The sequence below is a fragment of the Apus apus genome, chromosome 10, assembly GCF_020740795.1.
Source record: "Apus apus isolate bApuApu2 chromosome 10, bApuApu2.pri.cur, whole genome shotgun sequence".
NCBI lineage: Eukaryota > Metazoa > Chordata > Aves > Apodiformes > Apodidae > Apus > Apus apus.
This window is the reverse complement of record NC_067291.1, coordinates 21,072,324-21,084,843: the sequence shown is the minus strand read 5'-3', so window position 1 is coordinate 21,084,843 and position 12,520 is coordinate 21,072,324. Positions and strand designations below refer to the sequence as shown.

At 47.4% G+C, this 12,520-nt stretch overlaps 1 protein-coding gene across 1 annotated transcript in view; it reads right to left on the bottom strand.

Annotated features, from left to right (window-relative positions):
* The window catches only part of SPG11 (SPG11 vesicle trafficking associated, spatacsin), a 31,909-nt gene that overhangs the window by 5,159 nt on the left and 14,230 nt on the right, over positions 1-12,520 (bottom strand). The window contains exons 22-38 of the mRNA XM_051628881.1: positions 12,344-12,452; positions 11,733-11,892; positions 11,247-11,504; positions 10,837-11,037; positions 10,496-10,603; positions 10,060-10,222; positions 9,434-9,648; positions 8,333-9,077; positions 7,345-7,487; positions 5,805-6,003; positions 4,664-4,801; positions 3,604-3,737; positions 2,894-3,001; positions 2,161-2,329; positions 1,356-1,444; positions 761-916; positions 167-318 (exon numbers count right to left, since the gene is read on the bottom strand). Coding sequence (XP_051484841.1) covers positions 167-318; positions 761-916; positions 1,356-1,444; positions 2,161-2,329; positions 2,894-3,001; positions 3,604-3,737; positions 4,664-4,801; positions 5,805-6,003; positions 7,345-7,487; positions 8,333-9,077; positions 9,434-9,648; positions 10,060-10,222; positions 10,496-10,603; positions 10,837-11,037; positions 11,247-11,504; positions 11,733-11,892; positions 12,344-12,452 — 3,247 coding nt within the window. The remainder of the gene's footprint in view (positions 1-166; positions 319-760; positions 917-1,355; positions 1,445-2,160; positions 2,330-2,893; positions 3,002-3,603; positions 3,738-4,663; positions 4,802-5,804; positions 6,004-7,344; positions 7,488-8,332; positions 9,078-9,433; positions 9,649-10,059; positions 10,223-10,495; positions 10,604-10,836; positions 11,038-11,246; positions 11,505-11,732; positions 11,893-12,343; positions 12,453-12,520) is intronic.

Here is a 12,520-nt window from a genome sequence, read left to right as displayed (position 1 = left end):
GCCACAAGATACTTCAGAAACTGAACCCAGATCTCCAGTCCCTACACTGCACTTTGTCACAGAAGAGGTTCCAGCAGCACCAAGACCTGCATGCTGTTAAACACAGTCTCTCCTCTCAAGGAGCCTGTGGGAAAGAAAGTTCCAAGTTGCCCATAGGATGACTTACTTCTTGGCAATCTCCTCAAACATGCTGGGCTTCAGTGGTTGTTGCTGTTTGAATTCTTCCAAGTAAGTGAAGTCTCCCTTGGTGATCACTTGTTGGTACAGAACTTCGGCCCAGTCTGGAACAAACTCATAAGCCTCAGCCACAATTGTTGCCTGCAGGGAGAACAGATGCTGGAATGAGTGAGCAGGAAGAGTTTATTCTTGCACAGAAACATTCCTAGGCTTAGGATACTTAAAATAATCGAGGTTGTCTGTTTGGCCCATCCCATGATGCTGATCCTGACAGCAGCCATGTTGGAGAAACACAGGCGTGACAAAATACTCCAAGTATTTTTTTTGTCAGAGGGGATTTGCCCTTTTTAAAAAGCTCTTTTCTTTCTCACTTCCAAGTTTACAAAACTATGGATGCCAACTGAGATGAGCTCTCAGGGCTCTGGTGGAGACCAGCACGAGAGCCCCTGGCTCACCAAGGTCCCAGCAGGGGCTGGTGGCCGTAGAGGAGCTGGGCACTGTACTCATAGGGGTTGGTGCTTCAGCACCTGTTGTTTGACACAAGCCTCCTCAGAAGCAGCAGCAGGGAGGCAGGTGAGCTCACCTGGTAGAAGCGAGGCAAGGCCAGGATGGAGCCCATCAGGCTCTGGCGGCTCAGGTTGATGAGCCGCGTGCGCTGCCCCGTGCTCAGGAAGTGCAGCTGCAGCGTCAGCAGCCGCGTCAGGCGCCGGCAGCGCAGGGACTGCCGCACGCACGAGTCCTGGGGAGAAGCACAGAGGCAGGTCCTTGAGGCAAGCCACGAGTGTTCTGAGAGCAGCCCTGTATTCCATCTGTTGGATCTCTGCAGCTTCATCCTTGGTCAGACACCAGGAGCTTCACTCGGCACAACTCCTGCCTTCACCAGTCACACCAGGTTTCAAACACTCTTTATCCTGTGCTGTTCTTGCTGGTTCAGCTCCTGGTCACTGAAGCTGGGAAGCTCCAGTGTAGCCCCAGGTGTCAAGGCCTGGTCAGGGAGCAGTGCTCTGCTCTTGGGCCCAGCCCTGTGACACTGCTGAGCTGACAGAGCTGCAGATTCCTCTGCTCCTGGTCCACTGGGACAGGATTCCACCCCCCTTCCCTACAGCAGCTTTGTTGTGCTGCCAGTTGGGCTCACTCTACGTGCTGGGCAGAACTCCTCCAATTCCCTCTCAATTTACCTTGGAGTAACTTTCTGCAGCATCAATGAAGAGAGTCAGAGCTTTCATCAGCAGCTTCTTCAAATTTGCAACATCCTGAAGAGACTCCTCTGAAATGGGGGGAAAAATGGAAAATTATTTATAATGGTGACAAAGTTACAAAAATAGCTGTTGGAAAGTCAAGTCTGTCCCTACTATTGTTTCAGAAAGCAGCAAAAGACTCTTTGTATTAAAAAAAAGCTCTGAAAAAGGGCAAAGAAACAGGGATGCCTGTTGTGTTATGGACCAAAGCTATTGCTGGAACCTAGTCAAGTGACAGGAGGACTGAAAAGAAATCCACATCAGGCATTTGTGGCAGACAGAAGCACTAACTAGTGCAAGACACATTCAGAAAACCATTTGGCAAAGCTGGTGTTGCAGTATTGGCCACTGCTCTGTGTGCTTCACAGCATCTTCCCAGCTGGACAGAACTCACCAAGTCTGGATCTTAACAACCTACCCTGCACCAGCGTAAACCCCAGCACTTCATATAAAATCCCACAGTGTCACATCCTATTAAAGTGAGGAAGGCACACGTGTGCTTCCCTCCTCCCACGCACAGGATTGCAGGACATGGCCACAAAACCCCAGAATCAACTCTGGAAACCACCAGAGCAGCCAGATGAAATGTCAAGCACAAGAACACCCCAAGCCCAGCCCACAGGACCCTCCTTCCAGGCAGTGGAGGTTCAGCGGGTGTTATCAGCACAACACAGGCAACCAGAGCCACAGTTATGTTGCTTCCTCCCAAAGAGACATGCCCTCCTGGGGCTGCAGTCTGACTCACCCCAGGGCTGGCTCTCGATGAGTTTCAGCTGGGTGCAGGCAGCAGCCTGGTGGTTCTCCCCGATCTCCCTGCACATGCTGAAGCAGAGGGCGATCATGTTGTGCTTCTCGCTGTCCCCGGGGCGGCACCGCTGGGTATAGTCCAGCAGGGCCGTCTTCAGCGTCCCGCTCTGGGCAGGCAAAGGGGCAGCACTTCAGCAGCTGAGCAGCTTTTCTGGTCATGCACACTTTGCTACCCACAAGCAAACCTCTTCTACAACCACCCCAAAAAAGTGACCGTTCCCCTCTTGGAGGTTTCTCCGTTTTACACTTGCCTTGACGACCCTGCGGCAGGTAAGAAAACCCAGCCCCTCTGCACTGACTGATGCACAGACAAACATCAAAACTGACATTTGTTTATGACTTCATTGATGTTACAAACTAGAAATACTTATTATTTTAAAAACCCTTGAAATGTTAACTGGAAGTAAAAGCAAAGCAAGACATGGAAACTCCCAAACGATACTCCAAAGCTGGAAGTTTCAATGCTGCTCTTGTTGCAGCACTGGGCTAATTAGAACAAACTTATTAAACTAAACTCAGAATTAATGTACTACTATGAAGCCTGAATAACACTTCCTGCACTCCAGGAATTAAAATCCCCAGATAATTCCACCTGGTTGTGTAAACAGCAGTTTCTCACGTAGCCACACGGCTCTCTGGAAGTTTTCTCCCCTTTCTTCCCCTTCACTTACTGGGTCTAATTTCTTTCTCATGAGCACCTCAAAGTAGTGTTTCTGGTGCAGCAGCTCGAAGATGTAGGTCATCTCATTGTATCTGCCAATCCCAGTGAGGAGACGAACCTGCGGAAATACCCATGGAAATGTGCAGCTCCCAGGAGAGCAGAGCAATCCTGCCTGGGCTGCAGAGGCTGTGGTGCTGAGCCAGCCCCAGCCCGGGGCTGCAGCAGGCAGCTCTTCCCTCACACCCACAGGGGGGACTTTGAAATAACTGCATCTTTTTTACCATGAGGTGCAAGGACATAATTGTACCAAATAAAAACAGGCAGTGAACCCTTCAGCAATGGCACCGTTATACTGGACATGCTTCAGCCTCCAGGAGTCCTTCCAAGAACTTGAGGATGCCTGATCATCACATTGCACCAGAATTACTTGGGTGTTCCCACTCTGACTACACGGTCATCACCTCACCATTCCACTGTCCCCACCCCTGTTTTTCCAGAAAAGTCTTCTAAAAGCTTCTGTGACAGACAAATCACCATCTGCACACATCAGACCAAACACCCACCCTCAGCTTCTAGGGACAGGCAGGGCAAGACCAGCCAACCTGAGGTGAAAGATGGTATGTTCTCCAGGCCATCCCTTCCTGCTCCCCCTGCACCAGAGTTACATGGAAACCTTCATCCAGCACCTGGGCAAACACAGGGGGCACTGAAGGCACTTACCACAAGCCCATACTCTTCATTAGGTGCCAAGTGTTGATCCGTGAGGAGCCGTGCTGCCTGCAGGACTCTCGTGATCCCTTCCATGTGGCAAGTCAGAGTAAAGCAACTATGGGCCAAGATCAGCAGTTCTGTAACTGAAGAACAGAAGAAGTTGGTAATTTCAGTCACTAAGCTGAAGAAGCTGTTGTGCCTCTGCAGCTGTGATGCCATCTCTGCAGAGGGGACACCACCTTTCCAGTTCCAAGCAGCAGAATGGATCAGGAAGCTGAGCTGTTCTGGTTCAGACCTGGTCAGTTTCCAGAAGGAACAGCTTCTGAACAGTCTGCACTCAGTCTGGCTTCCCAGCCTGTAGGAAAGGCTGTGTTTTTTGGATCATTTTCTAAAACATTTTATACTACACAGAAAACTTGAAGCCTGCTCCACCAAAAGATGCCTGACAAACATCTATGATGCACCAGCTCCCCCCATTACCAACCAGCTCTGCACAAGGAAAAGGAAGCCACAACATTTGCATCTGGGTTTGAAAAATCATTCAGCAATTCCACAGGCTAAACAGCTGAGTTAGAGCAGCACACCTGGGAGGGTTCCACACTCTGAGGAAGGCCTGACCTAACACTGGAAAGCAACCAGGACATGGGGCAGCCCCAGCCCTCGTGCTCAGCACCACACGGTTCCCTTCAGAACAGCAGGGTCACTGCAGGGGCTGGCACACAATGCAGATAAAATACAGGTTTTGAGAAGAACAGTTACCATCATAAACCTATACAACTTATTTTGAAACAAACCAATGATACCTCTACTTGTAAAAAGGAACTCTAGCAGAGCTCTACTCAAAGAGAGGTAAAGTTTTCCAGCACAATTTGAAAATTCCCAATGCTGCTTCCTCAGTCTTTTCCTTATTTTAGTCAGCCACACATGAAAATACTAATATCCACCCTTAAGTTACTTAACCAGACAAAATAAGGGGCAAGTTTTATTCCTTGAGATGGAATGTTAAAGGCAGTGATGCTGTGGTTAGCAATGCACTGGTTACCCCAAGTGTTACTTGCCAGTTACTTACTGCAGGCCAGCTCCCCACGTGGTACAGAGGCAATTTTATCCAGTAACTTCATCCCAACCAGTGTAGGATCCTGGCACAGCTTAGCAAGCTGCAGGAACACCTGGCTCTCAGCTGCAGGGTTCAAAACATGTTTCTGTCCTGTGTCCACAGAGAGAGAGAGTCATGTCCCAAGTGCTGACTGCTCAGGAGAGATCAGCTGCCTTAACAGAAAAAAAACCCAAACCAACCAATACAACTTCACCCAGACTGACCCAGAACTTGGAATTACAATTCCAAAGGCACTTTTGATCTTGCTGCTTAAACTTTAGAATCAGATACTACTTCTTTCCAGTTCAATCCAATGGAATCCTACTGAACAGCTACATTGCTACTGTAATTACACCTGCAGGTTCCCGAATCCAGCAGGCTGCTGCAGAAAATAACATTTTCCTCTTCTTTACACAACTCTAACCCATCCCCTGCAGGGGCTCTGGTTTGTGCTCTTCTGTGAGCAAGTTCAACTCATGAGCTCAACAGAAAACTCTCTGGATTTGTACTCTGCTGGTTATTAAGCTGACCCCTCAGAAGGATGGTCACCAAAGCACCTGAGACAACCAAGTGCCCAGATACAAGGGGAGCAGCAAGTGAGGGGCAGCAGAGTGCACCAGAGCAGGAGAACCCACCTCAACTCAAATCTCCAGCTGATGCCTCATTGTTTCTTGTGGAAATTTGTTAATGTTGCAGCAAAGTAGAAGTGACTCAAGTGGAAAAATCCCTCAGCTAAATTCCTGCTGTTTTGAGGAACATCCCTCATTTCACAAAATTAGAACAAACAAAAGGAGTATCTTTTGGCCACGCTCTTCACGAGAAATGAACACGAGTCTCTCCAAGTCAGGTGATGTGGGGCTGCAAAGATCATGATTTAAAACCCCAAACAACCCTTTTTAAAAGAACACATTAAATTGACATACATAAAAAATAACACCTTAACTACTGTAACCCCACACCTTACACAAAGGTTACAGATGTGACACCAGAGCTGCCCAAACACTGCCAGCTATAGCAGTAAATATCTCAAGAGCAAGGACTGGTTTTCAGATACCCAAAAGACCAGCCTTGCAAACCAACACCACTAAAATATGGGAGCAATCTTTTCTCCTACCTTTCCCTTCTGAAGATGCCAGCAGCTCCTGCAGGATCTCCTCAGCCACCAGCTCTGCCACAGCCCCAGGCTGCAGCCCCTGTGTGCTGATGAAGGCCTGAGCCTTCCTGCATCGCTCCGGCTGCTGGGACGTCAGGATCGCCCGGAGGACTCGCTCCGGGTGCTGGGCTGACATCTCACTGTAGGAGCAGTTCAGTTCCTAGAAACACACACCTGGAAGGTTCTACACAGCAGGAATTCCAGCCCAGAGCACTCCCTGACCTGCAGTGCATCTTCTGACCAGGGGCAGTGATGCAGGAGGCAGCGCTGGGGCAGCAGACAACGCTCAGTTCCAAGCACCCAAACCCGTCCTCCCACCTGCTACCAACGCCTTGCCCTGTGTCTGCCCAGTGTCCATGTTCCCAGAGCAGGGTGGCATCTAAGTACTTTGGATTTCAAGTTTAACACTCAGAGCTGTCACCAAGGGCAGAGATGCTTTCCTGAGCCAAATATAAACCTTAACTCTTCAAATGCCCAGAAGACAGACAGGAGCACTTCCTCCCAAACACAGCACGGCTTTAGCACAGCAGCTTCCCCTTGTCCAGGTGCCACAGACTCTCAGGGAAGGAGCTGTACAAGTTTTTACATTTGCTAGGTTTGAAGAGGAGCTGGGAAGGCTCTGCACACACTCTGCTGTAACATATTCCAACCTTACAAGCTAAACACAACGATCCACTCCCAGTTCAAAGCATGGCCAGCCAGCTTCAGGCAAGAGGGGCAGGGATGGTAGAAAGGGAGCAGGACTGCTCAGACCTGCAGCACTCACTGAATATCTGAGGCATGATCAGTTCTGTAGGGAAACCTAAGAACCTCTGTGATAAAAATGATACTCATCCTTTCAGCACACACACTGCTGTTCTTATTCAGGAAAAAAAACAACTAAGGCTACATTCCAAAAATATGGACCAAATACCATGGAGAGGGGTTCTGTGCCCTGAAGGAGTGCTCAGCAGTACCCTGGGGAGAAGAGGCAGAGGTGGGCTGCTGCTGATCAAGGTCCAGGAGCAGACAGGCAGCAAACCACACTGGCTGCTGCTCCCCTGAGTGTCTGGGTCAAACCACCAGCCATCCTCTGAGCAGCCCCTGGGGGAAGAGCTGCAGAGCCCAAGCCAACACTTCTAGGGCTGCTCTCTCTGCCTCTGGGTGGGTGTGATTATGAAGGCAACCCACAACAAAGGCCTGAAGCAAAGTGCTGGATGGACAACATATGCCTGAAAGATGATAAAAAAGGCAGATCAAAGAGACACAGGCTGAAATGTGGCTTAGTGGAGTCAGAGGCAGGGAGCTGGGGAGTCTGGGAGCTGAGTTCATTTCAACACTTCATGCCTAAGAAGCATCTGGCCATTTTTCCACACAAAGACTTGGTAATTTCACCCTCTGAAGCTTGTTTCAGGCACCTGATGAGGACTGTCACCACTCTTCAAGCCTCCCCTCCCCAAACTCCCACAGCACAGCTCAACACAAACCACTGGCTCCTTTAATAATGTTACTAAACACATACCTTAGAAAGTTCATATAAAGAGAGAACCTGTCTGCAGTAGTTTCTTCCATGGACACACTCATCTGTGAGAGCCTTGAGACTGGCGACCACCTGATCATCTAGAGATGGAGCCACGAGGTGTGTCCAGTCTTCTAAGCTTGATGCTGGAAACAAAAATACTATCAATTCCTTTCCCATACAGACAGATAATCCCAACAAGCCTTGTGCTTGGAGCAAGAAGCCAGAGATCTGTGGCAAACACATCATCCTTTCTCAGACTTTGAAAACTTAATTTTGATAACTGTGATTTTTTTTTTTTTTTAAAGTTTTAGGATATGACAGAATGATCCTCAATATATGACAATATGACAAAACACAAATGAGCCAAAAGACCCACAATAACATCTCAGATGTACAATCCCTAAGCATAAGGGAGAGCAAGGGTTCAGCACTCCTGGTGGCACAGGCTCCAAGTATTCCCTTCTATTCCTATTAAAGCTCTATACAAGTTAATATCAGACAGTAATGTTCCAGCTGACAGCTTTCTCATCCAGGCTTCATAAATGCACAGAGTTCTTTATATATAAACATTATCAGCCTTAGCCTTGCTAATAGTAAGAAACACTAAACCCTTTCTAATGTACAAAGAATTCAGAGAAATATATTAATGAAAGCATTTCTACATTTCAGCTCCAGAAACAGACTCAAGATTTCCTAGAGTGGGTGCCTCAGCAGCAGGAACACAGATGAAGCTCAGTGCTGCTTTACTGGGACAGAACTCTGAGCTATGAGAAATGAAAGGTTAAGGGACCACAGAAGCCGTGTGCAGAAACACCCTGCCTGGGGCACCCACCAGCCAGGGGTGTTACAAGGCTTCATATGCCTTTCACTAGAGGATCTAGGAACCAAGGAGAGAACCCAGTGTCAGGAAGAGCTTATTTCCTGCACAATTGCAGACTGTAAGAAAAGAGGCAGATCCTCAGCAGTGGTGCTTGTTGGTGGTACTTACTGCCCGGGATCCCACCGGGCTGAGCGGAGCCGCCTGCGGACGCCTTCGCTCCTGCTGCAAGGAGGGCCTGGATGTCTGGGGGCAGCCTGTCAGGAGCAGCCTCCCCCGAGGCCAGAGCTCTGCAGTGCAACACCAGGGAGACATCTCTGCTGTAGACATGGAAGTACTGGCACACACGGCTGGCCTCATGCACGCTGCCTTCATCCAGAAGGCACCCAATCAGGAACTTGAGGGCTTCCTCCTCCTCAGGAGTCAAGGTCTGCTGGGACTCTCTGAATGCAAGACCCTCTGGTTTTAAGTACTTGGGTGTGTTCAGAGCAGGTAGCTTTGCAAAAGAAAACTCCTTAGCTAGGTTATCAAAGGTAAGATCCCTGTTGACTGCAACATGAGAGAAAGACCCGGACCTGCCGGACCCCTCATCCGTGGAGAGCGTCTGTCGTGCGATGCGGCAACCCCAGATCTGCTGCTCCAGCTCTTCCAAGCTCTGTGGTGACACCCCAGCACTCTTGGCCAGCCAGTGGCCAGCCAGGGTGAGCAACAGATGTCTCTCCATAATGCTGTTTATCTTCTCGTGAGCTGGAGACTCAAACACTGAGTTTGCCTGGTTATAAAAAAAATCAGACGCAGCTTTGCTGGAGATGGCATTTTTCACGAAGCTGTCATGGCATTTCTTCCAGAACTCAACCCGTGTCTGCTTCTGGTGCCACTGTCCATTGTCTCTCAAACGATGCAGATCTCTCAGCACCTGCAAAATTCACAGAGGTTTTAAACAACTATCCTTCCAAAAAAAGAAAAATCCCACTGGATGGCCAGAATATGGAAAAACTGAATTTAGAGTAAGTGTCCCAACATGCAACAAACCCAGCTGTTTTTCTCACCAAATAAAACTGATTGCATAGCAAGAAAAATAGCAAGGGAATAAGGAAAGCTACACCATCCTTCCCAGCTCAGCACTTATGCTCTATTTCTTTGGTGCACTTGGACTTAAAATAAAAAGTGACTTGAAGAAAAAAAAGTGTTTCAGGAAGACTGAGAATTAACATTCTGAATGGTGCCAGTAAGGGGAGGATCTAGAGGTGAAAACCATAATTTAATATTTACCTCTTGGGTAACTACGTTGTCCACGGGCAGTTCAGCTAGTGCTGCCACATCCCGAGCCAGGGAGAACATTCCCTTCTCTTGCAGCTGCTCCAGGATGGATCTGCACTCCCCCTGGAATGTCTCCACACTGTGACTGGTTAGGATGGAGCGGCTGATTGCTATGGAGGAATCCTTCAGGCTCTCGCTCAGGGCACAGAGTTTCTTCACATAAGGGCCTGTGAGAAGAGTATGAACAAGAAGAGGCAGCTGGTTTTCAAACCCAAGGGAATTCTGCTGCTGCTTCCAGCACGCAGCCCTACCAGAGAGGGAGCACAGATGTAACATTCCAAAAGTTTCATGGGACTGAAAATAAGGTCTGGATCCACAGGTTGAACACTTCTGTGGATAACCTGTGCACTCCTCAGCAACACCTGCACACAATCACCCTGCCCAACAGACTTACACACACAGGGATGTTTTCACCACTGCCACCCACCCTCAGCACCTGCCCTGCTTATCTAAATTCCTACACAGAAATTAAACACTGTGAATACTCGAAAAGAAACATTTTCAGTCAGCCCAAAACCACTGTACGTGGTCCCTGGATGAAAGCAGTGACCCCAGGCAGCAGAGGAAGCCGTGTTTACCATCCAGTAGCAGAGTCTCTGCTGCAGCAAAGAGCTGCAGGAGCTTTCCTAATTCGTAGTCAGTCCCACATTGCTGCAGCATCAACTCAAGGACAAACAAAGCCTGGGATTCCAACCATGGCACAGGAACATCTGAAGCTGCTGGTTCATCTTCCATTTTAAGCTGTGGAAATAAAGATTTTTCAATGCTGGATTTCTGGGGTTTTTACAAATATACTCTGCATTTTGGTGGGAAATGAACTGGAAATGGAAGAAAAGTCTAAGCAACTGCCAGCAATAAACAGAATCTGCTGAAACCTCCTGCTTCAAAAATCAGCTCCTAGATCATTCCAGGTGTATCTTTTCTCATTATTTTCATGTATCACATCAGGTGCCTATCCCAGACATTCACCTGAGTGCCCAGGCAAAGACATCTAGAGAAAATGAATTTGCTTACTTTTGTCAGACTGTCCTGAAACTTGTCCAGTTTTGTTTTAGCTTCATTGTAATTTTTGCAGTTCATACAGAGTTCATACATCTCCAGTATATACAGCAAAGGGGAATCCTTTAAGACACAAAACCAGGTTATAATTCTTTCCTAGAGGTATCCCAATGAATGTAGAATTTGTACCAGAACAATACAGTTCTCATGTATTAAAACTGCATGCAAGGTTCATACATGATCTGCAAATTTGTAATAGCTGGAAGAAGTTCCACCCAAAGGTCTTCTGCCTTGCCCAGGATTTTCAGTGGATTACACCCAGGTTACCTAGGCCACAAATAGCAAGATCATCTTACCTTTAAGAAAAGCTGGAAGCCATTTAGAAGTGTTTTACTCTTCTGCTTTCTTAAAAAGACTTTCCAGAGAACTGACAGGTCATGAAGATCCCATTTGTGATTTTCTGCTGAGCTTTGAATATGGTTTGTTGCTTCAGCTCTGGTAACTTCATCCACAGTAGTAATAATCCAAACACAGAGACAACAAATTATGTTTGCATCCTGTCAAATGACAAAAATTATGGTTTTATAATAACCAGAGAGAAACATCACCTTATTATGTATCATTTGGCCAAATGTGTCATACTCTTCAGTTACTAAAAAAACTGAAAAGAAAATGTGACAAATGCAACCTAAGCATTTACTGTGCACAACCCTCACTTTTTGGTTACTTATTCCTCCAAAAGATAAGTGACTTCATCAATACTCACTTGGAAACATGCTGCTAAAACACTCAGGATGGGTGCATGCTCTCTCAGACCTTCAGTCAACAGGTAAGATGAAGGGCTGGGGTTCCCCTGACACTGCAGAAGGATTTGAAAGAGACTGCCTGTGGATCTGCTACTGGCCACGCTGGCAGCACTGCTGGCAGGACCCTCTGCACCAGGACAGAAACATGGCAACTTCTCCAACGCCAGCATCAAGTGATCTTGTAAAACAGGAGTGAAATCCTGAAGGATAGACATGACCTAGGGAAACAGAACCAGCAGCATCTGTGCATAGTGTGAGATCCAAAGAGAACCAGCAGGAAGAAGGACTGAAGCACAAAAAAAAAAAATCACAGAAGAGTAATAAAACACCCTTCAGATTTCATTTTTAAGAACGTTTTGGAGAACCAGAAAGGAAAAAAAATGCTCTGTAGAGGTGTGAGTTATTCTAAGAAAATATTGAAGCTCTCACATCCACAGACAGCTTACCTCATCTGGCTGGAAGCTGTGTAGCTGGGTTTGGATGATGAACTGCAGCCAGTCATTGGATTTGGCACATTCCCTTAGGTAAGAGGTGCTCAGTCTGATATTATGAAGTTTACAGAACTGCATTACCAAAGACCACTGTCTTCTGCAGTCACTGGATGTCCTGCAGGGTGGTTAGAGAGCTTCAGCTGTAATAAACTGGTATCCATACCTCATGGTAACACTGCAGAAACTCACCCTGTGCCCCGAGACCCACTGCCTGCAGTGGCAGTGCCATTCCTCTGCAGGAGGTGCCACCCTGCACCCTGGGGACCATCCCACCCACCCCAGTCTTGAAATGCAGACTTGGACAAGGAGTCAACCACCTTCACTTCTAAGTGGGCTTCAAGAACTCTGAGGAACAGCCAGTCTAACATGGCAGGCTGCACTTCCTTACTCTTATCACTGTGCATCATTTACCTCTGCTATTCAAAACACCAAACACTAGATTTTAACTTCAAATACTGTTGCTCAGTTTACTGCACATGGATCCTTTTAATATTATCTGAATACACAGATGATAGAATTCGGTGCTCAATCTGCCAGCATCCTCCTTTAAATCATGTTTTACTCACTTCTTTATTCCTTGATGCTCAACTCCATCCCAAAAGGCTTCTTCTAGAGAGGTAAGAATTTCTGCTGCTGCTGCTTTTTCACCATCAGCCAATTTTGTTAATTTGTCAACTGTTTAAAAGAAGGTATTACTATTTCTGAGATGCTATTTAGGATTAGAGTAAGGGCAATATTTTCAA